This window comes from Xenopus laevis, chromosome 7L, assembly GCF_017654675.1.
Source record: "Xenopus laevis strain J_2021 chromosome 7L, Xenopus_laevis_v10.1, whole genome shotgun sequence".
Taxonomy (NCBI): Eukaryota; Metazoa; Chordata; class Amphibia; order Anura; family Pipidae; genus Xenopus; species Xenopus laevis.
This window is the reverse complement of record NC_054383.1, coordinates 2,456,660-2,483,433: the sequence shown is the minus strand read 5'-3', so window position 1 is coordinate 2,483,433 and position 26,774 is coordinate 2,456,660. Positions and strand designations below refer to the sequence as shown.

The following is a 26,774-nucleotide window of genomic DNA, read 5'->3' as shown; positions in this document are numbered from 1 at the left end:
CTTGTTACACAATGACACATGCATCTTGTATTTAACCTTTTCATGCACTGAGTTGTCCTGCAGCTCCTGCTCATTTACACTATTCAAACAATTGGATTTCTACCTTTGAACCTGCTGCGGTGAAGGTACAAAGATTACACACTTTGTGCAGCGACAAGCGTTTAATAGAGCAGCTCTGGGACAACTTGGGTACAGTCCCGAGCAGGATCTGTCCTAGAGATCATCCTCTTCTTCTTCTGCATGGTCTCCTGCAGCTCCCCAGCTCTTTGTAATATTCACCAGCCTGAGTCAGGACTTCCAGGTAAGCACTCCCAGCACTACCAGTGCATTATGGGTCATTCTCAGCTCATCTGCACTGACTGGGAACATTATTTCTCTATTATTATCCCTTGATATATATATATATTCTCCCGTCATGTGCTCACACTCTAATCCTGTATTTTTGGTGGGTACAAATATCTGTAGAAAGGATCAGCACTCCAATTTACATCAAATAGTGTTGATTTATGTCATTCGCTGTGCGTCCCTATCGGGACTTTATCAAATATTTATCTAAATTCTGGGGTTTGAGAGGAACGGAGCCATCAATGTTATATCATGCATATTATTATATATAAATACTGTATAATATGAATCAATATGGAGATACAGAGACATAGAGAGAGAGAGAGAGAGAGAGAGAGAGAGAGAGAGAGAGAGAGAGAGAGAGACACACACAGAGGAATAGATTTCTAAATATGATAGCCCCCTCAGATAGAGATGATAGGTAGAAAGGCAGACAGATAGATGATTCCCTGACCCATGGAACTTACAATCTAAGGTTGATTCTCAAGGAATAACTTGCATTTTTGTGTTGGCCTCGGACAATAGGGATTCTTCCAAAACTAACGCAAAATGCTAAAAATGTTCTAGTTTTAAGTTTTTAAAAACTAGTTTCTAGTTTTTATTTTTGCCATAATCAAGAACATGCAATACTTGGCACAGAACCGACCCAGTTTTGTGCCCGTTAGTAAAGATCAGTCTTAAGGGGGTTATTTACTTAACCTCAAATTTATCTGGTTGGGCTTTTTGAGGCAAAACTTAATTTTTTGTGTGAAAAAAACAAATGTTCCTAGATTTATTATACTGCAAAAAGCACTAACTGTAATTAATACAATCACCTGCCTATAGTGGCTGATAAATAATTATTTCTGACAGATAGCTGGGGGATAGGGCAAATCTGTTAGGGTCTCAAAGCATAATTGTGTTGGTAACATCCAGAAAAAGAATGATGGGTTTGACAAACAGTAAGGAAAAAAAAAAAAGAAAAATACTATTTGTGGAATTAGTTTTTAGTCCACCTTTAACTGGCTGATCGCCTGTAGTTCCAATCTGTTTAATGTCTAAGGGACTATTAGATGTCAGGACAATAAATGCTACCTTTACCCTCCTGCTTGAGAGCTGATATTTACTTTTCCTGTCTGTCAGTTTTGGACAGTTGCCCAAAAAGTCTCCCTTATTACACTGCTTATACTAAAACTCCTCTGCATCTCTGCAGCTGGTCCTTTTTGTTTGCTTTTTGAAATAGCTTTTCATTATTATCTTATTATTTCTCATTCTCATCTTCTTACATTCTAACATTTAAAGCAATGCCGGCACCCAAGGGCCAGGACCCAAAGTCTGTACTAAAAACCATTTGCCTGTAATTCTTCAGGGGGGTCTCGCTCACATTACTGTGGGTCATTATTGATACCTCCTATGCCCAAAGTGTTTCTCACTTGTCCTGAATTGTCCTTTTTCTGGTTCACCCTTATCATCAGTATCTCCATTCTACCTAAGTCCTTTTGCAATCAGTTGGAATAGTACCAGTACTTTCTAAGTGTCCTGACAACATCTTGCCTTTCTCCTTAGTGGCAATCTTTAATTTTGGCTGAAACAGGAGATTCCACTCAATAAATCCTTGTATCAATATGATTGCAAAGCAAGGATTCTGATTCTAAGCAACTTACTTCTAAAATCAACAGTGCTGTGTTCTCCTCGGCTCCTTTGGTTGGTTTAATTGTTACTTAAAATCGTATATATTTTACTTTTTTAAAGTATTATATTGGGTTGGCTCTAGGGTTATGAGGTTGGCAGAGCATCTGTAAAGTTTTAGGTGTAAAATGTTTCTAGTTCTCTTTGGGACATAGATGTTAATGATTGTATATATTTCATTATTCAATATACTTTTAGTCAAAGGTACCTGTACCTCCCAATTGGATTTGTAACCACCTTTTGTTTTGTTATTCCATAGCCACAATGCCATTTCTCATTATAAAATCGAAGGTGTTGTTTCTGAAGGACTGCCCTTCCGCACATTCTTTTAATGCTTTGTGTAATATTTGAAGAGTTTAAGCACTTTAATAAGGGAATAAAATTTAACCATTTAAGGGTGCCAGGAGCTGCTTTTACCCAAAGGCAGAAGGAGAGATGGATAAATAAATATATATCACTACAGTGCATGAGCTGTACAATGGCTTCTTTTTATTTGCAGTTCCTTTGGTAGATTTAATTATTAATTATTATTGGTAGATAGTTCGTTACTATGCAGTTTTGGGATATTCACTTTGAAGTGACCATGGGGGTCGGCCCTTATTTCAGTGTTGGGAAAGACACGATTTAAGTTGAAGTGAAGGGGCTGGCCATTCTTGTTGTAAGTTGCTCTGAGTAGTAATTTGGACTGGTAAACAAATAGAAAATAGAAAATTCCATCTATTTAGGGCTGTACAGGCTTCCTCTGGGGAATGATTTCCTTTCTCTGTGTTTTAATAAAACAGTCGCTTGTACTTGATCCCAACTAAGATATAATTAATCCTTATTGGAAGCAAAACCAGCCTATTGGCTTTATTTCATGTTTATATGATTTTCTAGTAGACTTAGGGGCCGATTCACCAAGGGTCGAATATCGAGGGTTAATTAACCCTCGATATTCGACTGGGAATTAAAATCCTTCGACTTCGAATATCGAAGTCGAAGGATTTTAGTGCAAATAGTTCGATCGAACGATCGAAGGATTATTCCTTCGATCGAACGATTCGAAGGATTTTAATCCAACGATCGAAGGAATATCCTTCGATCAAGAAAACTTAGGAAAGCCTATGGGGACCTTCCCCATAGGCTAACATTGAGTTCGGTAGGTTTAAGATGGCGAACTAGGGGGTCGAAGTTTTTTCTTAAAGAGACAGTACTTCGACTATCGAATAATCGAACGATTTTTAGTTGGAATCCTTCGATTCGAAGTCGTAGTCGAAGGTCGAAGTAGCCCATTCGATGGTCGAAATAGCCCAAAAAACACTTCGAAATTCGAAGTTTTTTTACTTCGAATCCTTCACTCGAAGTTAGTGAATCGGCCCCCTAGGGTATGGGGATCCAGATTACAGAAAGATCAGGGGAAAACCCCAGGTCCTGAGCATTCTGGATAACAAGTCCCATACCTGTACAAACATCCCAGCATCTGTGTCTAGAACAGGAGGCCACTTATGTGAAGCTGTTTCAGCCTCTTGGCAAGCCGGCCCCACAGTCACCTTCACTAATGCCCTATTGACTGGAAATTATTAGTATTTATGGCTTAATGACTTATTTCCATATCAGAGAATCTGAGACGTTGCGCAAGGGATGACAGATTGCAGTAATGGAAATAAATAAGAGAAATGGCTCTTCAATCACTCCCACTAATTGGCACAAATATGAAACATCATCGTCGCCAGTTGATGCAACATTTAATTCCTTACGTTTGGCTTGTGGCACAGATATTGCCCCCCCCCGTGCCTCCCTTCATCAGCTCCAGGAATGTGCAGTGCCCTTTGGCACACAAACCAAAGTGTATATTTACCCTTGGAATCGTGACCTCCAGGCTCAGGGTAGAGTTTAACTGCTACGTATTATGGGAATAAACTTCACAAATTATCTCAGACTCTGAACTCTGCCCGCAATTGTGTGTAACTCCTGAATCTGCACAAACGTGACATTTTTCTGTCTCTATATATATACAATATATTTATTCTTTTTACAACTTTCAAAGAACCATAGAGTCCGATCCCCATTCAGCTTAATGGCGCACTCCATCCAAAAAAAGTTTTAATGAAAGAAAATGTAATTCCAATGTACTCAAATGGTATCTAGTAGAATTAAGTCAAAGGCAACCGGACATTGAGGGGCACATTTACTAAGGGTCGAATATCGAGGGTTAATAAACCCTCGAATTCGACCCTCGAAGTAAAATCCTTCGAATTCGAATATCGAATTCGAAGGATTTTGCGCAAATACTACGATCCATCGATCGAAGTAAAAATCGTTTGATCGAACGATGAAAGGATGTTAATCGATCGATCGAAGGATTTTTCTTTGATCAAAAAAACCTTACAAAAAAAGATGGGGTATGTCCCCATAGGCTAACATTGTACCTCGGTAGGTTTAAACTGTCGAAGTATGTTTTTCTAATTCGTTTTCTAATTCAAAGGATTTTACTTCGAGGGACCATTCGATAGTCGAAGTAACAGTTTTACTGTTTTTTTAAAGAGACAGTACTTCGACTTTCGAATAGTCGAATGTTTTTTACTTCGAAGCGTTCGAATCGAAGTCGAAGGTCATAGTAGCCTATTCGATGGTCGAAGAACCCAAAAACATACTTCGAAATTCAAAGTTTTTTTTACTTCGAATCCTTCACTCGAGCTTAGTAAATGTGCCCCTTAGAGTTTTTCTTGAAAACATTTCACCACTCACCTGAGTGGTTTCTCCAACTGAACTGAAGAAGCAACTGGGATGAGGGGTTAAACCTTTTTCAAGAAAAACTTTAAGGGGCTGATTTATCAAAGGTCAAGTGTTACAGTTTGTTTGTTTTTTTACCTCAAATGAACTTGAATGCACTTGAAACTCAATATCTTATTTGACAAAAAACTTGAATGGAAAAACCTGATTCTGCGAGTCCTGCAAACCGAAAATTAGAATAATCAAGTTTTCAATGAAAAAAAAACCAATCTCTTAAATCATTCGAGTTTTTGGGCAAAACCCTCAGAAAAAAACATCAAACGGGCTGTTAACATCCTCAATTGGTTCAAGGGACCTCTGCCGTTGACTGCTACATGACCTAAACAGGTTTTAGATGGTGTATTTTTAGATTCAAGCTATTTTCAGGGTCAGGGTATGATAAACCTTAAAAAGGCAAGTTTTTTTTAAAAAACTTGAATTATTCTATTTTTTTTTAAACCGAAGGTGTGAGGTTTGACCAAAAAATACAACTCGAAAACTCGAATATTTGTGGAAAAAACAGCTGGAACCTAAATAAATCTGCCCCTTGATATCCAGTTACTCGTCTTTCTATTTAGGCCTCTCCTATTCATATTCCAGTCTCTTATTCACAATTGTGCATGGTTGCTAGGGGAATGTGGTCCCTAGCAACCAGATGGCTAAAATTGCAAACTGGAGAGCTGCTGAATAAAAAGCTAAATAAATAATTTTGAATAATAGAAATGAAAACCAACTGCAAATTAACTCAGAATAAATCTCTCTACATCATACTGACAGTTAACTTAAAGGTGGAAAACCCCTTTAAAGACATATTTAATCATTTCAATTGCAAATTTTGAATTACATTAGATTTATTTATGCAAAACAAAACTGGTGGCTTTCCCCTTTAAAAAAATGTAATTTTTAAAAAAAAAATTTTTTAAAAAAATACAATATATTTTCCCTTTTGTGTTAAAAATCCATAGAGGGTCAATCAGGAAACGTGTATGTTTATGATGTTTCAGTTGGTCGCTGAATACCCAAGGTAACTCTGTAATTAGGAGCAACACAAACTTTCTTCAAGTCTTAATGAATTTAATTGCTCTGTAAAACCCTTACACATTGCTAATTGGATCTTGGATGTTCACAACAGAGCGAGCCCACACATGCAAAAAAATACTCAATTAAAAGGAAAGCTGGAAGCATGGAATATATTTCCGATCAACTTAAAACTATGAGACTGGGGTCTGAATTTTTATTAGAAATAATCCTCATGTTAAAGGGGAACTATTGCATAAATTTAAATTTTAAAATAAAAAACTTACTTAATATAATCAATTCAAAAACATGTTCCGTCTCTGAAGTTTATCTTCACTATCTTTCTCTCAGCATCTGTTTCTCTTCATTCTCTCTTCATGCAGCAGTTGGGTGTCAGATATTCACTGACAGTTAGATCCAATATATCTTATAGGGGGGCTCCTTTTCTAGCAGATGTATTAGAGCTCACTCAAATAACTGATTCCAGTACAAACAAAATCTAACAAAATAACTGCCTTTTGCACAAATCCTGCATGTAGAGAGACATAGGGGCCGATTCACTAACTTCGAGTGAAGGATTCGAAGTAAAAAAACGTTGAATTTAGAAGTTTTTGTTGGGCTACTTCGACCATCGAATGGGCTACTTCAACCTTCGACTACGACTTCGAATCGAAGGATTCGAACTAAAAATCGTTCAACTATTCGACCATTCGATAGTCGAAGTACTGTCTCTTTAAAAAAAACTTCGACCCCCTAGTTCGCCATCTGAAAGCTACCGAAGTCAATGTTAGCCTATGGGGAAGGTCCCCATAGGCTTGGCTAACTTTTTTTGATCGAAGGATATTCCTTCGATCGTTGGATTTAAATCCTTCGAAACGTTCGATTCGAAGGAATAATCCTTCGATCGTACGATCACACTATTTGCGCTAAATCCTTCGACTTCGATATTCGAAGTCGAAGGATTTCAATTCCCAGTCGAATATCGAGGGTTAATTAACCCTCGATATTCGACCCTTAGTGAATCAGCCCCATAATGTCTGGTGAGTTTAATAGAGTGAGCTCTAATACATCTTCTAGGCAAAACGAGCCCCCCTATAAGATATATTGGATCTAACTGTCAGTGAATATCTGACACCCAACTGCTGTATGAAGAGAGAATAAAGGGAGTCAGATGCTGAGAGGGGGAGTGAAGAGTAACTTGATTATTTAATTGATTATATTTAGAAAATTTCTTATTTCAATATGATGAAGCTGATATAAACTTTTCGTTCTCGCAATAGTTCCCCTTTAAATATCACATAGCATCATAGGATGTTTCCCCTGCAACTTACTGATTTATGGGGCAATATAGACAATGGGGTTGTGTGAATAGATTGTAAGATCTGCGGTTCAGCATGTCACCTAAGTATTACACCTCTTTCTGTTGTATTTATCCTTCATAATTATGCATGGTTCTTGGTTATAAAATAATTCTAATTTTGTAGAAGGAAAATATTAGAATTTAATTCACCCCGAATATTTGAATGCATATGTATAGGAGATGTTTGCTAAATATTTGGGAAATGCAGCGAATGAGATTGTGACAATTGCAGCAATGTTGCATTAACTGCCAGGCAAGTAATTTCAAACACTGACATAAATCCTTTTTTTTTTTTGTTTCTTTGCCCAGATCAGACCTCTTGTCACTGCCCCAATGTTCTGCTGTCTGAGCTTCCTTTTTACCCCCCTCCCCACTTCATTGATCATCAGCCTAATTACCGTTGGGATCTCTGCTTTCATCTATGTGCTAACAAAGCCCAAACCAGTCTACCCCCCCATTGATCTCAACCGACAATCCATTGGTACAGAGGTAAGGTCAACTAGAATGTATCTTAATTACCTGTGATGATATATAGGGAGAAGGAGAGAGATAGATAAGGTACAGATGCTAAGGTCTCAAGCACACGGGCAGATTCGGGGATATTTAGTCCCCTGGCGACTAATCGCCTTTTCTGAGGGGCGACAATCTCCCCGAACTGCCTTTGCCGTGCGTGCCGCCTGCTATAATGACAAAATGCTAGCGCCAATGCACTCTTGGCGATTCGATTTCTGAAGTCGCCAGAAGTTTCCTCGTGAGGCAACTTCGGGCGACTTTATAAAATCAAAGCGCCGCCAGTGCATTGGCGCTATCGACTTAATCTCCCTGAATCTGCCTGAGTGCTGGCTCCCTAAAAAGTTTCTTTATCTGGGTGCCCAAGCAGTGTCAGTCTGTTGCTGTCTGCACTGCTGGTTCTGACTCTAGAGAACTCAGTTCTCCATCACATCTGGCTTCTGCTACATTGTGTTAAAAGTAAAAAGGGGCTGGAAATAGTAAGAGACACTGTTTTAATGTTAATTTGGGTTTACAATTCCTTTAGGGCTCTTACAGACGAGCGTTTTTCCCTGCGCTCCCCTGCGTTCCGTTTTTCTGCGTTCAGCCGCAGGGGAGCGCAGGAATAGACGCATTACATTTTTACCAATGGGGCTGTACTCACACAGGCGCGTGTAGGCGCCGAACGCAGGAAAAATGCAGCATTTTGCATCTCAACCTGCGTTCGGCGCCTACACGCGCCTGTGTGAGTACAGCCCCATTGGTAAAAATGTAATGCGTCTATTCCTGCGCTCCCCTGCGGCTGAACGCAGAAAAACGGAACGCAGGGGAGCGCAGGTAAAAACGCTCGTCTGTAAGAGCCCTTAATCTACATGTAAATGTGATCCAGGTATAATATAATATGAATATGAATACAATTTCAGTTCCATTCTTTCTAAGTACCAGGAAGGCATGAAACACGTAAGGCTTTATTAACATGTTGTTAAAGTAATTAGAGACTTTTATGCTTTTCTACCTGTGACCTCTTCATCGGAGCTTGTTGGAGTGCAAGCCTTGTGTTGCATTTGGGATTCTGCTGTAGTTGCGACTCACTAATTGTGGAATCTGCGTTGTGTTGCTTTCCCCCACAGGGTGGGGCGCGGAGATGTGCTTTGCTGAAGGATGAAAAGCTCATGTCGTATTATTTCGATGACGCCAAGACCTTGTATGAAGTGTTTATGAGGGGGCTCCGTGTTTCAGGTAACCACTAGAATTATCAGAGTTAAAGGGGTGGTTCAATTTATTTTAAGTTAACTTTTAGTATGTTACAGAATGGCTAATTATAAGCAACTTTTCAATTGGCCTTCATTTTTTATTTTTTATAGTTTTTAAATTATTTGCCTTCTCCTTCTCTCATGGCAGGAGCAGCCCTGTTTACATTCTTCTTCTGACTCTTTCCAGCTTTATCTATTTTCTATCTATTTATCTATTTTTCCATCTAAAAAAACAAATGCTCTGTAAGGGTAAGGCCACACTGGACGTTTTGGGGAGATTTGGCACCTGGTGACTAATCGACTCATCTACCGAATTTCCCCAAACGCCTTCCCTCACTCTGCGCCGGCAAAAATGAAAAAAACGCTGGCACTAATCACACGCGGCAGTTAGTTTTTCGAAGTCGCCCGAAGTTGCTTCACTAGGAAACTTCAGGCGACTTCGGAAAATGAATTTTAGCCGGCGCAGAGTGAGGAAAGGGTGATTAGTCGCCAGGCGACCAAATCTCCCCAAAACGCCCAGTGTGCCTATACCCTAAGGCCACAAAATGATTGTTATTACTACTTTTTATTCCTCATCTTTCTATTCAGGCCTTTCCTATTCATATTCCAGTCTCTTATTCAAATCAGTGTGTGGTTGCTATGGGAATTTGGACCCTAGTAACCAGATGGCTGAAATTACAAACTGGAGAGCTGCTGAATAAAAAGCTAAATAATTTAAAAGCCCGAATAATAAAAAATGAAAACCAACTGCAAATTGTCTCAGAATATCCCTCTCTACATCCTACTAAAAATTTGTTTAAAGGTGAACAATTATTAGCTAAGCTCTTAGCATTTCTGGGTCTACTAAGCATTGTGTGATAAGTAAAATTTTAGTATGTAAAGAATGGCCTGTTCAAAGAAACTTTTCAATTGGTCTTAATTATTTTTTTTAATAGTTTTTGAATGATTTTCTATTTTCTTCTTCTTACCTCTTTCCAGCTTTAATATGGGAGTCACTGACCCCATCTAAAATACAAATGCTCTGTAAGGCTACAAATGTATTGTTATTGTTACTTTTTATTCCTCCTCTTTCTATTCAGGCCTCTCCTATTCATATTCCAGTCTCTTAACCAAACCAGTGCATGGTTGCTAGGGGAATTTGGATCCTAGAAACCTGATGAATAAAAAGCTAAATAACTCAAAATGAAAACCAATTGCAAAGTGTCTCAGAATATCCCTCTCTACATCCTACTAACAGTTTACTCAAAGGTGGAAACCCCCTTTAAACACATATTTAATAATGTAAATGCAAATTTGCTCAGAATTACATTAGGTTTATTTATCTCTACGTCATACTAAAAGATGACTCTATAAACCAGCATCTCTTGAAGCTGAAACCCCAAGACACTTAGAGAAGAAAGCCATTAAGTTATCACATTCTGCCCCAGAGTTAAACACCATAGGCTAGATTCAAGATGTGGTGTAGTGCAACTACAACTACCACAGGCTACTGTGCAATAAAACCTCTCTGATAATGATACTGAATGGTGTTTTTGTGACTTGGCTTTCTGATGAAAATGAAAATATCCCAGGTCTGGTCCCAACAGAGGACTATCTGCTACTCAGACAGGCCATATATTCATAAGTATATCTAACTCAAGTTACATTCTCATGTTCCTTTTTGTTTACAGGGAATGGAGATTGTTTGGGCTACAGGAAGTCAAACAGGCCATATCAATGGCTGACCTACAAACAGGTAAGTCCCCCAGCTTGGGCAATAGCAATTTTTCTATAGGCCAGATTTTACTGTTCTTTATTGTAACGAAAGAGCAATATTGAAGGGCACAGCATTCATGTATAGAGCAGTCTTGTATATTGTAGTTATACAATGCAAGGAGGTGCCATATTGATTCCCTTAGACAGTACAGTATGAGGGTATAGCTTATTGTGTGCCCAGAACATTCCTTCTCTGTATATTTGTATTTATACATATGGGAGGAGGGAGGTGCCATATTGATTCCCTTAGACAGTACAGTATGAGGGTATAGCTTATTGTGTGCCCAGAACATTCCTTCTCTGTATATTTGTATTTATACATATGGGAGGAGGAGGTGCCATATTGATTCCCTTAGACAGTACAGTATGAGGGTATAGCTTATTGTGTGCCCAGAACATTCCTTCTCTGTATATTTGTATTTATACATATGGGAGGAGGAGGTGCCATATTGATTCCCTTAGACAGTACAGTATGAGGGTATAGCTTATTGTGTGCCCAGAACATTCCTTCTCTGTATATTTGTATTTATACATATGGGAGGAGGGAGGTGCCATATTGATTCCCTTAGACAGTACAGTATGAGGGTATAGCTTATTGTGTGCCCAGAACATTCCTTCTCTGTATATTTGTATTCAAAGTTGGGTAGGAGGTGCCAAATTGATTCTCTTCGGCAGTCTCTCTGTATATTTTTAGTTATACTGTTTATGGCTGGGAGCTGCCATGTTGTGTTGACATTTTGCAGGGTAATGAGGAATAATGGTTAATTTTTCTGATGCAGGTGGTTGACAGAGCAGAGTTACTTGGATCTGGCCTTGTTCACAAAGGGTGCCAACCATCCACGGACCAGTTCATTGGAATCTTTTCACAGAACCGACCAGAGGTAATAAAGGCAAATATGAAAACAAACTAAAAATGAATATATTTGCAGATAATGATATTTTTATTTAGAACCTGTTGGTGCTCTTTTAGTTCTATAGTTGTTAAGGGTAGGGACACACTGGGCGATTTGGGGAGATTTAGTCGCCTGGCGACTAATCGCAGCGACTTTTCTCACCGAATGCTTCCCCTCTCTCTGCGCCTGGCTAAAATGAAAAATCGCCTGCGCTAATCACACGCAGCGATTCGTTTTCCGAAGTCGCCCGAAGTTGCCTCACGAGGAAACTTCGGGCGACTTCGGAAAACGAATCGCCGCGTGTAATTAGCGCAGGCGATTTTTCATTTTAGCCAGGCGCAGAGAGAGGGGAAGCATTCGGGGAAGATTGGTCGTGGAAAGTCGCGGCGATTAGTCGCCAGGCGACTAAATCTCCCCAAATCGCCCAGTGTGTCCCAGCCCTAAACGGCTACGGCTGTGCTACTGTAGAGTTTAGGGGCAGGGGCTAAATAAAGAAAAGCTTGAGTCTAATCTGCAGCCTTCCAGCTGTGGTTTAACTATATCTCCCAGTATCCTTCACACAGTTTAATAATATCTGCATTTTGTACTTTCAACAACAGCAGTTTCAGGGATGTGAAACAAAAAGTTATATGAGCAGTTTGTGCAGGCTCAGCAATTCAATGCAGCCAATCAGCTTGTACTATTAATTAGAATTAAATAAGAATGCCAATTAATTTAATTGTTTTCCCCCCCAGGCAGTTATTGCAGAGCTGGCTTGTTTCACCTATTCTATGGTCGTGGTTCCACTCTATGATACACTTGGACCGGAAGCCATTGTGTTTATTGTTAACAGAGGTAAGAAGGATGCCAGGAGATTCTACAGAAGAATGAACCTCCCTCTAAGGAAATCAATATGGCAGCTCCCACCCTATAAGTAGAAGGAAGGCTCTGTGTATACAATAAGCCACATTTTCCAGTTAATTGACAAAAAGGCATATGACTAGTGACACATGTTACTTAACTGGACAACGTTAAAGTCGAGGGAAGAGTCAAAGTTTGGGGTGAAGCTGCAGGGAGTCAAGTCCTGCTTTGCTCCTCTGTGGCACAAATTATTTCATGATTTCTCCCTATTTCCGCAGCCGATCTCTCCTTGGTTTTCTGCGACAAACCAGACAAGGCCCTGATTTTGCTGAACAATTGTGAGAAAGGGCAGATGCCAGTGCTAAAGAGCATTGTTCTGATGGAGCAGATTGACACTGAGCTGAAGGAAAGGGGAGCAAAGTGCCGAGTGGAGATTCTCACAATGGAGGAGGTCGAGGTACTTTATATAAAGTATTTTTTAATTAAAGCAGATACGTAAATAGGTTGTTGTAGGTCTGATGTAGAGATGGCTATCAAGATAACGTCGTTCTCTTTGTATGATGCTGAACCATAAAACTTAGGGAGAGAATTTCTAGTATGAAATTCATGACTTGGGGCAGCTGGAAAATTGACAATATGTCTGGCCCCATGTCAGATTTCAAAATTGAATATAAAAAAACCTGTTTGCTCTTTTGAGAAATGTATTTCAGTGCAGAATTCTGCTGGAGCAGCATTATTAACTGATTCATTTTGACAGTATCCCTTTAAGCTTCAGCTAAGCTACAGGAGAAACCATGAGTACAAAATGCTGCCAATCTGCCCCACGGGTATAGGAAGACTCTAAAGCTTGAAACTCCTGAGCAGACCAGCAGAAAATAGTTTCTAGGTTGATGCAACAGCAGGAGTGAAGCTCAACGTCCTGATTGGTGACTTTTTATGAATAATAATTAGGAGAGTAATTATAATTGGTAATAATGCGGAATAACACAAAAGGTGGGAGTTTCTTATGAAAACTGGGGATTACAGCAACAGGAGAAGATATAAAAACACCTGGTATTTATATTATAGGGCAGAAATTTCAGTAGGAGGATTTAGGGTATTACAGCATTTATATCACAATATGAGTTTATTTCTATTTTCTTGCAGTATCTGGGCAAAGAGAACTTCAAGAAGCCAGTGGTAAGTTCCATGGGCAAGAGGTGGCACCAACTACAGATGCATCATCTATATATATTGTGCTCTGTATTAGGGATGCAACGAATGCACTATTTTCCTTCATGAAAGATTTGTCCGAATACCAAGGGAAAGACTAAACTATGCACACAGCCGCAGTTAAAACATTTTTAATTGCTTGTTTTGTGACTAAAGTCGTGTGATTTTAAGGATTTCTTTTGGTTTGGCCAAGTGTGAGGATTTGGCCGAATCCTGGCCAATTACCAAATTACCAAATCGAATCCTGGATTTGATTCATTCCTATTCTGTATATATATATTTCTGTAACTGCCATATTCCATACTGTACATTGGTGGCCAATGGGTGTCATGCAACCACTTAAAGGGAAACTAAGGCCCAATCATTATTTTTTTCTATAATGAGAAAAAAAATCAGCTCTCCCCATTCCAGACTCCAGCTCCCACAATGTCTTGCAATCTTCTGTTATTCTCCCTCTTCTTGGGTCTTTTATAAGTACAACATGCAGGGCATTGTGGGAAGTGGAGACCTGGTCGGGCCAGAGACACGTACAATGAATATAAATTGGAATAATGATTTAAATTGCATTTTGTTTCATTGTGCAAAAAAACATAGTTTCCCCCTAAGCTATATTGATTGTTTAGGGGTAAATTTATCAAAGAGTGAAGTTCCGCCACTAGAAATTCCGCAGCTCTCAATTCATTTCTATGGGATTTTGAAAGGCGTATTTATCAATGGGTGAAGTGAAAGTTCACCCTTTGATAAATACGCCTATAAAAATCCCATAGAAATGAATGGAGAGTGGCGGAATTTCACTCTAGTGGCGGAACTTCACTATTAACTTCACTCTTTGATAAATATACCCCTTAGAGAGGGCAGGAAGAAGAAAAACCAAAAACATAATTGTATGTGGTTTTGTTCTGCAACCTGATCACCTCAATATTGCTAATCTTTAGAATAAATAAATCAGTGTGGCTTATATTATATTTAACCAATGGCAGAACCAACATGTAACTTTCTCTTTTCCCCACCAGCCTCCTAAGCCCAGTGATCTGAGCTTGGTTTGTTTCACCAGCGGCACTACAGGTAAGGATGACTTTGCTTGGCCGCTACCACTGTGTATGGAAAGAGCAGCCCTTCCCATACTGATATATATGGAAATATAGTCTAATAATGAGTCTGATGAGCAACACATCCTATAATAAAGCTTTCCTAGAAGAGGCACTGCTTGTCAGAGAGATCCTGCAAAATAAAAGTCTAAATATTTTGTCTCTTCTTTAGGTGACCCCAAGGGAGCGATGTTGACCCACGAAAATATAGTTGCTGACGCAACCGGTTTTATTAAGAACACAGAGGTACGGCGTCCCCCTAGGGACCAGGGGTATTTTTTTATTTAATATTAATATAAATATCCAACCAAATGCGCTGCTATTGTACAACGTGGCCTTGGGATGTTTCTGAGCCCTACTGCTGCAATCTTCCTAATGTCACCATCTTTTCCTACGGTCTCTATGGTTGTCATTGCTCTCCGTATAATTCCCAGCAGCCCTCAGAGAGACCTTGGAAATGAAGGGTCACTGGCGCTGCCAGTTACACTGGACAATCACAATATTTTCATTTTCATAAAGTCCTCCTCTATAAACATCAATGGAACAGGAAATAAAGTTTAAATTATAATTAATTTTTTATAAAATTAAAGAATCTCATGTTCCCATGTATAACAACTTGAAATTGTTCTCTTTGCACACAGAGCACCTTCATGCCCCTGACCTCTGACATTGCCATATCTTATCTGCCCATGGCACACATGTTTGAAAGAGTGGTGCAGGTAAGGCTCATGGGAAGGGTAAAGCTGGGGAGAACCTACAATACCATGTAAAGGGGAGATTAGTATTACACACTGTCCCCTTAATGGGAACTCAAGGGTAGGGCACATGTATTTCATTGTTATATTCTACCCCTGGTCCTAAGGATTTATTTTGGTTTCCAGACAGTGATGTACCATTCCGGTGGCAAGGTTGGCTTCTTCCAGGGTGATGTCCGATTACTGACTGATGATATGCAAGTCCTGAGGCCGACTCTTTTCCCCACGGTGCCAAGGCTGCTCAACAGGATTTATGATAAGGTGCTTCTTCTTTGAAGTGTATGATTGTCTATAACCATGTAGCAGTGCCAAATAATTGTGCCTTCTGCCACCCTAGTGAGCACAGGTGGCAACATACTATGCACTGGCATCTTGCCCAACTGTCACAGTTCTATACTGCTTCATCTTGCCCTCTTGCCATTATCTTGTCCTACTGTTTCCATTGTGCCCTACTTTCTCAATCTTGCATTACTGTCTCCCTCTTGTCCTACTGTCTCCATCTTGCCCTACTGTCTCCCTCTTGTCCTACTGTCTCCATCCTGTCCTACTGTCTCCATCTTGTCCTACTGTCTCCATCTTGTCCTACTGTCTCTATCTTGCTCTACTGTCTCCATCTTGTCCTACTGCGTCCATATTCTCCTACCATCTCCATCTTGCTCTACTGTCTTGATCTAGTCCTACTGTCTTCATTTTGTCCTACTGTGTCCATATTGTCCTACCGTCTCCATCTTGCTCAACTGTCTCCATCTAGTCCTACTGTCTCCATCTTGCCCTACTGTCTCCATCTTGTCCTACTGTCTCCCTCTTGCCCTACTGTCTCCATCTTGCCCTACTGTCTCCATCTTGCCCTACTGTCTCCATCTTGTATCTGCAATGCAACTGTAATAACCTGATGCAAACTGGTAGCAAAGACCAAGACATAGCTTTAGCACAGGGTCTGATGATGTGTCTCCTTCATACACAGAATGGCATGGGTGTCACTCTGGGATGGTCTCTTTGTTACAGGTGTGGTCTAGAAATACTGTCCCAGCACCTAGCACCCCCCCCCCTTGTGAGGTGGTACATCTGCTGTTCCCCTAAAGGGCTCTCATAAGGCATGGGGCCCAGATACAATACTCTCATTAACCTACTCCAAAACCAGCCCTTGAGCTCAGCAAGTCATTTTACTGTATTATTCATGGCTGACACTTTCTCATAATCCTCCAGATACAAAGTGGAGCTCAGACGCCGCTTAAGAAGCGCCTGCTGGAATTCGCTGTAGCCAGGAAATTTGCAGAGGTGAAACAGGGGATTGTACGGAATGACTCCATTTGGGACAAGTACATTTTTAAGAAGGTCCAGGTAAGTCCTACCAATATGTCCTACAGGCCTACAGTGTGAGAGATCATTCACAGAAACCCAAACATTAAGGCCTAATCTTAATGGATTCCTACATAAAGAGGAACTCTCCCCGCCTAATGACAAAAAGTGTAATTCTAAACATTTTCAACAATGTTACATTTATCTGTGCATGTATATTTAAAAGCAGTTCTCTGCACTGCTGTTCTAACTATGTGTAGTCAACTGTTGCAATTGAACAGGTAGTCAGAACCAGCAGTGCATAGAAAGGGATAGACAGATACTGCTTTCAAGAGCAATTACAATTACAAATAAGTTTAAAATCAATCAGTATTTTAATTATAGTCTATTGGATGGTTGTGTAGAGTATGGTTGTGTATTTTTTAGTATTTTGATTACCCAAAATAATAAAAGAATTTAAAAATGAGTTGCAGGATCCAGCCTTAATAGCAGGATCTTCTGTGATTTTGATGGCATTGACTGAAGCTCAGAGCCCAGGAGAAATATAGAAGGCAGTAGCTGAGCTGACAAAAGACATGTCTGTATGAAGGTGCTGTAACGACCAATGTGCTTGTGCATTCAGGACACCATGGGAGGACGGGTGCGAGTGATGGTGACAGCCGCAGCTCCTATTTCTGAAAATGTCCTCTCCTTCCTCAGAGCAGCGTTAGGGTGCCAGGTATGTTCCCCACTTCCATTAGTCACTTACATGCATCTGAAAGGAATGAGAGAGAAGAAGTTTATAATCATAAATAGATATTGTAACTGTGACTTGTCCCCAGTGTTGGACTGGCCCACCTGGATATTAGGAAAACTCCTTATGGGCCCAGGTGTCAGTGGGACTCTTGCTTCTAAACATTTGGCCTATTTCATGGTCATTCCCTATTTCTTTATGGGAACAAAGAAGTTTATTAATGGAAGAATAGAGTATAGTATGTAGAGAAAAGAGACTAGGAGAATAAATAGGTTGAGTGAGGAGAAGAAGTATAATACAGTAGTTTGGAAAGTGGGCCCTCAGCCTAAGGTTTTCTGGTGGGCCCCTGGCATCCCAGTCCGACACCGCTTGTCCCTGTAGGAGACATACGTTCTTATATACTGGGAATATCGCCATAGAGTTCTGCACCACAGATATTCAAAGTTCATCTCGTGCAAAGAGGAAAATTGATTCCCATAAAAAAATAAAAGGGTGGGAGCAGTCAGGGAGAAGGGTGATGGCACAATTGGGCAATAATATAAAAATATGAGCGAGAGGTGGGGGACTAAGGTCTCTAGGATGGAAAGAGGGGGACGATTATTTCTTTTTTGATCCTTTAGATCTTTGAGGCCTACGGACAGACGGAATGTGCAGCTGGATGTACCTTCTCCACCCCTGGCGATTGCACAGCAGGTAACAACGCCCCAAATCAACCATAGCCTCCCCCCATCTATTGAATTATTCTATTTAGTGCACAGACCACCCAGACCCACCATTATGGCACCGCTGTCACAACACAACTCTTACTTCACAGCAGAACTGTAACAACCCTACAGGTTTGCGTCAGAGAACTAATATCACTGACACAAGTTCTTAAAATATTTATTAATAAAAATAATAAGAACAAAACATCTTAGAAAAGTATAAGACACGTGATCCCTGTGCTCAGGACAAACAATAAACCTCTATTCTCTATTGATCCCTCCTGCGCAGGTCATGTCGGGGCCCCATTGCCGTGCAATTTAGTGAAACTGGTGGATGTTGCCGATATGAACTACTTTTCCTCCAATGGAGAAGGAGAGGTAAGAGGGACATTGCTGTATCACAGGGTGGAACATCTACTGGGGTGTATGGGATGGGATCATCATGCTGGACCCTCATATACAGGTAGACCCAGGGATGCAGTAGCTCTGACGACCCCTATTCCTGGAGCTCCTAAATGTAATATACCCGTACTGAGTTGTACTCTAGAAATCACAAGGGCAAATATACTTGTAAAGGGCCATAGAGTGTCAAGTGGGATATGTCTTTAATTCTACAAACCTACAGTATTGTTCTTCCTTGTTCTCAGGTGTGCATCAAAGGAACCAATGTGTTTACAGGATACTTGAAAGACCCGGAGAAGACGGCAGAGGCGCTGGATTCAGAGGGATGGCTCCACACTGGGGACATTGGCAAGTGGCTCCCTGTAAGTTACAGTAGATCGGCCGGTACTTTACTGCCTTTCTGCACATTATCAGCAGTTCCATGTTGCTTTATGGCAAGGATTCTAAATACACACTCAGAGCAGTGGTTTAACTACACCCTAATGGCTCCAAGGGCATCATAGCACCAGTTGCATAGTTGTAGCAGAGCCAATAAAATGAATAAACTTTTTACAGGTATGGGACATGTTATTCAGAATGCTGGAGATTTCTGGATAACTGGTCTTTCTACAATTTGGATCTTCATACCTTAAGACTACTAGAAAATCATATAAACATTATATAGATCTATTAGGCTGGTTTTGCTTCCAATAAGGATTAATTATATCTTAGTTGGGATGAGTACAAGCGACTGTTTTATTATTACACAGAAAAAGGAAATAATTTTAAAAAAATGGATTATTTGGATAAAATGGAGTCTATGGGAGACGGCCTTTCCGTAATTTGGAACTTTCTGGATAATGGATCCATATGAAATCCAGTCCTATCCAGTGACACAATGTTACACTGAACTATATCATGAACTCAGGGTCGGACTGGGCCGGGAAAATATCCAGTGGGCCCTGGCTCCCTGTCTGCAGCTGTATCCGACCTCCCTACCTGGCCCTGGCGTGGCCGAAAAAAAAAAAAAAGGTACACGAGTAGGGTTGCCACCTTTTCTGGAAAAAATACTGGTCTTGCTATATTCTTGCCATTTTTTCCTATTAATAACATTGGCATCAAGCATCATTTTTACCATAACATACCGGCCAGGTGGCAACCCTATACACGAGAGGTTCGTCAGAGGGGGCTTTGCTAATGCAGCAGGGGGCCCCAAGCCCCCCAGTCAGATGCTGAGTGAACTTAAATATAAACTGGGGCTACATACGACCCAATATTTCAATAATGAAAAGCCAATTTGTTGCACACCTCCTGATCCAACCAAAACAAGCGCATTTGGTGGCCCACCAGATTGAGACCATTGGGAGGTATAAAGGTTTTCTAAATTGAGAAACAGGGGATAACAAATGAGAGTCGCAGCAATGGAAGCGGAAACTACATTGGTTGAGAACTTAGATATTTAGATGTCATTGTGCTGATCCCCCAAACAGTTTTGGGGTGAGTGCCCCTTTAACCTTTATTTAATGTATTGATACAGTGTGGCTCCCTAATGTATTTATGTGGCTCAGACGGGTGTATTCAATTCCAGCCTGGGGTAAGTAACGTGGCTCGGGTGCAACAGACGCAATTAATGCGCCAGCAGGTCCCAACTCCAGGCCCAGAGCTCGTGTCTGTAATTAATTCACAATATGGCGAGCGCCTGATTCACAAACACAAGGAGATTAGAAACCCCCGATGGCCAATTTGCTGCACTAAGTAAAACCTGAATTGACACTGCCCGGGCAGCTAATTGACTTCTCCTGCACTCGACTCGTTTGTGCTTTAGGAATCAGAGATAATGAAGCAAATTATTGAGAGTCAGGGAGAGCAAACGAGCTCAGTCACTTAATTACAGGCAGCGATCGATGGTTCGGATTCAGTGGAAAGAGAAGAGTGAAGGGTCAGTCCAGGTGATTTGTATTGATCCGTATCCAACAGACTGTGATGCATCTGGCGCTTTCATCAAGGGAGATAATACAGTGTGAAACAAAGCATTAAAGGGATAGTGTCTAGGAATAAGTAATGTAAAAATATAGATAATTATGCACATTGAGCATTCCTTCTCTCTATATTGGTACTTATTAATACTGCTGCCAAATTGTTTGCTTCAGACAGTACAGTATGAGGGTATAGCTTATTGTGTGCCCAGAACATTCCTTCTCTGTATATTTGTATTTATACATATGGGAGGAGGAGGTGCCATATTGATTCCCTTAGACAGTACAGTATGAGGGTATAGCTTATTGTGTGCCCAGAACATTCCTTCTCTGTATATTTGTATTTATACATATGGGAGGAGGTGCCATATTGATTCCCATAGACAGTACAGTATGAGGGTATAGCTTATTGTGTGCCCAGAACATTCCTTCTCTGTATATTTGTATTTATACATATGGGAGGAGGAGGTGCCATATTGATTCCCTTAGACAGTACAGTATGAGGGTATAGCTTATTGTGTGCCCAGAACATTCCTTCTCTGTATATTTGTATTTATACATATGGGAGGAGGGAGGTGCCATATTGATTCCCTTAGACAGTACAGTATGAGGGTATAGCTTATTGTGTGCCCAGAACATTCCTTCTCTGTATATTTGTATTTATACATATGGGAGGAGGAGGTGCCATATTGATCCCTTAGACAGTACAGTATGAGGGTATAGCTTATTGTGTGCCCAGAACATTCCTTCTCTGTATATTTGTATCTATACATATGGGAGGAGGAGGTGCCATATTGATTCCCTTAGACAGTACAGTATGAGGGTATAGCTTATTGTGTGCCCAGAACATTCCTTCTCTGTATATTTGTATTTATACATATGGGAGGAGGGAGGTGCCATATTGATTCCCTTAGACAGTACAGTATGAGGGTATAGCTTATTGTGTGCCCAGAACATTCCTTCTCTGTATATTTGTATTTATACATATGGGAGGAGGAGGTGCCATATTGATTCCCTTAGACAGTACAGTATGAGGGTATAGCTTATTGTGTGCCCAGAACATTCCTTCTCTGTATATTTGTATTTATACATATGGGAGGAGGAGGTGCCATATTGATTCCCTTAGACAGTACAGTATGAGGGTATAGCTTATTGTGTGCCCAGAACATTCCTTCTCTGTTATTTGTATTTATACATATGGGAGGAGGGAGGTGCCATATTGATTCCCTTAGACAGTACAGTATGAGGGTATAGCTTATTGTGTGCCCAGAACATTCCTTCTCTGTATATTTGTATTTATACATATGGGAGGAGGAGGTGCCATATTGATTCCCTTAGACAGTACAGTATGAGGGTATAGCTTATTGTGTGCCCAGAACATTCCTTCTCTGTATATTTGTATCTATACATATGGGAGGAGGAGGTGCCATATTGATTCCCTTAGACAGTACAGTATGAGGGTATAGCTTATTGTGTGCCCAGAACATTCCTTCTCTGTATATTTGTATTTATACATATGGGAGGAGGGAGGTGCCATATTGATTCCCTTAGACAGTACAGTATGAGGGTATAGCTTATTGTGTGCCCAGAACATTCCTTCTCTGTATATTTGTATTTATACATATGGGAGGAGGAGGTGCCATATTGATTCCCTTAGACAGTACAGTATGAGGGTATAGCTTATTGTGTGCCCAGAACATTCCTTCTCTGTATATTTGTATTTATACATATGGGAGGAGGGAGGTGCCATATTGATTCCCTTAGACAGTACAGTATGAGGGTATAGCTTATTGTGTGCCCAGAACATTCCTTCTCTGTATATTTGTATTTATACATATGGGAGGAGGAGGTGCCATATTGATTCCCTTAGACAGTACAGTATGAGGGTATAGCTTATTGTGTGCCCAGAACATTCCTTCTCTGTATATTTGTATTTATACATATGGGAGGAGGAGGTGCCATATTGATTCCCTTAGACAGTACAGTATGAGGGTATAGCTCATTGTGTGCCCAGAACATTCCTTCTCTGTATATTTGTATTTATACATATGGGAGGAGGTGCCATATTGATTCCCTTAGACAGTACAGTATGAGGGTATAGCTTATTGTGTGCCCAGAACATTCCTTCTCTGTATATTTGTATTTATACATATGGGAGGAGGTGCCATATTGATTCCCTTAGACAGTACAGTATGAGGGTATAGCTTATTGTGTGCCCAGAACATTCCTTCTCTGTATATTTGTATTTATACATATGGGAGGAGGGAGGTGCCATATTGATTCCCTTAGACAGTACAGTATGAGGTTATAGCTTATTGTGTGCCCAGAACATTCCTTCTCTGTATATTTGTATTTATACATATGGGAGGAGGGAGGTGCCATATTGATTTATGTAAAAAAAATTGTAAATCTCTCTAAAAAAATATTTTGTTGTTTGGCAGAATGGAACTCTGAAAATAGTTGACAGGAAGAAGAACATATTCAAGTTGGCTCAGGGGGAATACATTGCACCGGAGAAGATAGAGAATGTTTATGTGAGGAGCTCACCCGTGGCTCAGGTGTTTGTACATGGCGACAGCCTCAAGGTAAGACGTTTCCTATTTTAGGGCCCAGTAGTGAAAGGAAAATAAATAGCAGACACCAAATTAACATCACATAAGAATCGTCTGGTTTCCATATTTTACATTTAAAATAAACATTTGTGCAAATTGCAAATAACGGTAATTCGTATTATTTTAAAAACATTTCATAAAAAATATATAAAAATATGTCCAAATATTTTATTTTTTTCTAAATAGAGGCAGAAATAAATAGCAGTGATTCTAAAAGTTCTAATGAGTGGAACGGTACGACCCATTGGCAATGATTTGTGAAATTCTATTTGCAAATGTCTCATTAGATAAGATCGGAATTAGCAAAACGTGGAATATTTGGTTTAACATTTAATAAAATTATCAGATAAAATGACACTCGGGGCATATTCATTAAAGGGTCGATTCACCTTTAAGTCAACATTTTAGTATCTGTTTTATGCATCTTTTCAATTGGTCTTCCTTATTTCTTTTATAGTTTTTGAATGATTTTTTCTTTTGACTCTTGCCAGCAGGGGCCCAGTGGGAGTTTGAGAAAAAGGCAATTAACAAAAAAAACATTTGGGAATAAAGCCCAGGAGGCGGGATTAATCTTTGCTAACGACTCGTTGCTTGTCAGCGTATGAACAACATGACAGCAGAGAATAAGTGCAGGAAAATAAACGGAGGGTAACAGAACCTCAAAGAAACCTAATTATAGTTTTATATTTATTAAATGAGTGTTTCCCACCTAATATCACTCTCTCCATTGCCTCCCAGCAAAGAAAGGATAAGAAAAAGTCACAATGTATTTGATCAGTCAGGCCAATTAGTCAGAAACATTATTATATTGGCAAGTGCTCACATAGACTATATGGCAGTAGTATGGGGGCACCTCCATGTCCGACATCTCATTCCCAACCCAAGGAGAATTATATGAAGTTGCCCCTTCCCTTTGCTGCCCCGGTGCTTCTGGGAAGGTTGCCATTAGATGTTGCTGGGAGTTGTTGCTGGGAGTTGCTTCCATTCAGACACAAGAGCATTAGTGAGGTTGGGCAGTGATGTTGGGGATCAGGCTCACAGTCGGGTTCCAGTTCATCCCACAGGGGTTCAGTTGGGTTGAGGGCAGGTTCTTCCCATCTTAGTAAAGACATTCTGTAGGGACCTGGGGGACATTATTGTGCTGAAACAGGGAATGGCCCCACATCCAGACCAGCAGCCACTGCCGTGGGGTTTTTGAATTGTAAGGTTCTCCTTATCATGACAGTAGAATGTTACAGTAAGTTGTACAGTAGTAACATTATCATATTAGGGCTTGTGTTTCATCTCATTAAGTCTCTTTCTTCCAGTCGTGTCTTGTTGGGATCGTCATTCCAGACCCGGAAGTCCTTCCAGACTTTGCAGCTAAACTTGGCTTGAAGGGAACATATAATGATCTATGTGACAATAAGGTGAGTTACCCCCAATCTGTACTATTTTCTACTCCTCCTAAATCTATCTATCTATCTATCTATCTATCTATCTATCTATCTATCTATCTATCTATCTATCTATCTATCTATCTATTATTTATATGTCATCTATCTATTTATCATCTATCTATTTATCATCTATCTCTCTATCATCTATTTATTTATCATCTATATAATACACAAAAGCCATGAATATCCTGTAAATTATATCCTTATAAACGGTGAGTTCTGATGTCATCAGTTATAAACGGTGAGTTCTGATGTCATTTCTGTCACATGACTCACTGAAACTTGTGTATTATAATAAATAAAGTTCCCCCAGTTGCAAAATACGAGGATATTAGAAGTTACCTCGGAGTTCCATGACCTGTATAAAAACACTCGGCCTTCGGCCTCGTACTTTTATATGGTCATGAAACTCCTCGGTAACTTATAATATCCTTATATTTTACAAGAGGGGGCACTTTATTCACTATTTATCATCTATCTCTCTATCATCTATCTTTCTATCTATCTGTCTGTCTGTCTGTCTGTCTGTCTGTCTGTCTGTCTATCTATCTATCTATCTATCCATTCGTTGTTTATATTTTGATCTATCTATCATCTATATATCTATCTATCATCTGTCTGTCTATTATTGATCTATAATCTATCTGTACATGTGTCCCTACTTTAGGGCATTAAAGGAACAAATAATGTATCTGTTTGTGTTTATCCCATCAGGCAGTGAAGGCGGCTATTCTACAGGACATGATTAAATTGGGGAAACAAGCAGGACTGAAGTCATTTGAACAGGTAAGTGACACAATGTGGGTGCAGGTCCCCCTTATCCATCTGTCAGAACACGGGCTGAGATGAAATACAAGTAAATCCTGTGAATGTTCTGATGTAGTAATAGAACAGCATGGAGAATGTGCTTATACAGTCTATATGTTCCTATTACTTCCTATGAGCTTATTCAGTCAGAAGCCAATATATATCATATAATAATATCATATAATAATATGTAAATCCCACACTGACAATCAAACTGATGCAGGTGAAGGATGTCCATGTGCACTCGGAAATGATGACGGTTGAAAATGGTTTCTTGACTCCAACCCTGAAAGCCAAGAGAGCGGAGGTGGCCAAGCACTTCCAGAGTCACATTGACAATCTGTACCAGAGCCTCAATGAGTGACGCTGCCCCCTGCTGGCCGGACTGTGACTTCCTGTGGAAGTTCATTGCTCAGTGTTTCCCACGGGATGGAAGTTCCAGTAGAAAGTTCTTCTGCATCAGGATCAGTCACACTGAGAAGCTCTAAGGACATTTGTGTAACTATGGTGACATGAAAAAAGGGTATCACCTCCTAAACAGGAGGTCGAGGGGAAAATCCTTTCCAAATAGTGAGGAAGAAGCAGTATGTGCTGGGGAACTCCAAACTGGGTGCGTATCAAGAAAAGGGATGAAAATAATAAATATTGTGACCTTTTCTGAATCAATTTATACATTTTTTTTCACAATAAATAAAAGAAATAACAAGAGGAAAACACAGTGTCGGTACCTCTCTGTGTTATGTTTGTTTTAAATGATGCCCCCTATATTTCTCCTCTCCCCCATTTGTCTCTCTGCTCCCTAACCCCCTTTCCCTTCTCTCCTTCTGTCTCTCATCCCCTCTCCTTTTCTCCCCCAACTGTTTGGCCTTACTCTCCCCCACCCTCCCTGTTCTCTCCCCTTCTATATTTCTCCTCTCCCCCATTTGTCTCTATACCCCCTAACCCCCTTTCCCTTCTGTCTCTCATCCCCTCTCCTTTCCTCCCCCAACTGTTTGGCCTTACTCTCCCCCATCCTCCCTCTTCTCTCCCCTTCTATATTTCTCCTCTCCCCCATTTGTCTCTCTACTCCCTAACCCCCTTTCCCTTCTCTCCTTCTGTCTCTCATCCCCTCTCCTTTCCTTTTCTCCCCAACTGTCTGGCCTTACTCTCCCCCATCCTCCCTCTTCTCTCCCCTTCTATATTTCTCCTCTCCCCCATTTGTCTCTCTACTCCCTAACCCCCTTTCCCTTCTCTCCTTCTGTCTCTCATCCCCTCTCCTTTCCTTTTCTCCCCCAACTGTTTGGCCTTACTCTCCCCTTCTATATTTCTCCTCCCTATGTGTCTCTCTGATCTCTAGCCCTTCTCCTTCCCTATGGTTATGGAGTAGGTTATGGAGTAGGTTATGGAGTAGGTTAAGA

General features: G+C 40.3%; 1 protein-coding gene across 3 annotated transcripts; it reads left to right on the top strand.

The window, feature by feature from the left end:
* Window positions 1-26,039, top strand: acsl5.L (acyl-CoA synthetase long chain family member 5 L homeolog). Of its 3 annotated transcripts, none has more exons than XM_018224968.2 (21): window positions 4-301; window positions 7,456-7,630; window positions 8,761-8,869; window positions 10,554-10,618; window positions 11,418-11,519; window positions 12,266-12,365; window positions 12,650-12,828; window positions 13,518-13,550; window positions 14,597-14,648; window positions 14,844-14,917; window positions 15,313-15,390; window positions 15,553-15,687; window positions 16,633-16,767; window positions 17,348-17,443; window positions 18,079-18,151; window positions 18,452-18,540; window positions 18,810-18,926; window positions 22,961-23,104; window positions 24,439-24,540; window positions 25,285-25,356; window positions 25,601-26,039. In XM_018224968.2, the coding sequence occupies exons 2-21, from the start codon at window positions 7,475-7,477 to the stop codon at window positions 25,739-25,741; spliced, it is 2,052 nt and encodes a 683-aa protein (XP_018080457.1). In that variant the 5' UTR covers window positions 4-301; window positions 7,456-7,474; the 3' UTR covers window positions 25,742-26,039. The 3 variants fall into 3 exon arrangements, with proteins under 3 accessions (XP_041426043.1, XP_018080457.1, XP_041426042.1); XM_041570108.1 differs by having other exon boundaries at window positions 5-301; window positions 7,451-7,630; XM_041570109.1 differs by lacking the exons at window positions 25,285-25,356; window positions 25,601-26,039 and adding an exon at window positions 23,623-23,779 and having other exon boundaries at window positions 1-301; window positions 7,451-7,630; window positions 24,439-24,526.
* The last annotated feature ends 735 nt before the right edge of the window (window positions 26,040-26,774 follow it).

Coding starts and splice junctions, on each gene's coding strand:
- acsl5.L (XM_018224968.2), top strand. CDS start 7,475: ATGTTCTGCTGTCTGAGCTTCCTTTTTACCCCCCTCCCCACTTCATTG. Junction 15,688..16,632: donor TCAACAGGATTTATGATAAG/GTGCTTCTTCTT, acceptor ATAATCCTCCAG/ATACAAAGTGGAGCTCAGAC. Junction 25,357..25,600: donor GACTGAAGTCATTTGAACAG/GTAAGTGACACA, acceptor AAACTGATGCAG/GTGAAGGATGTCCATGTGCA.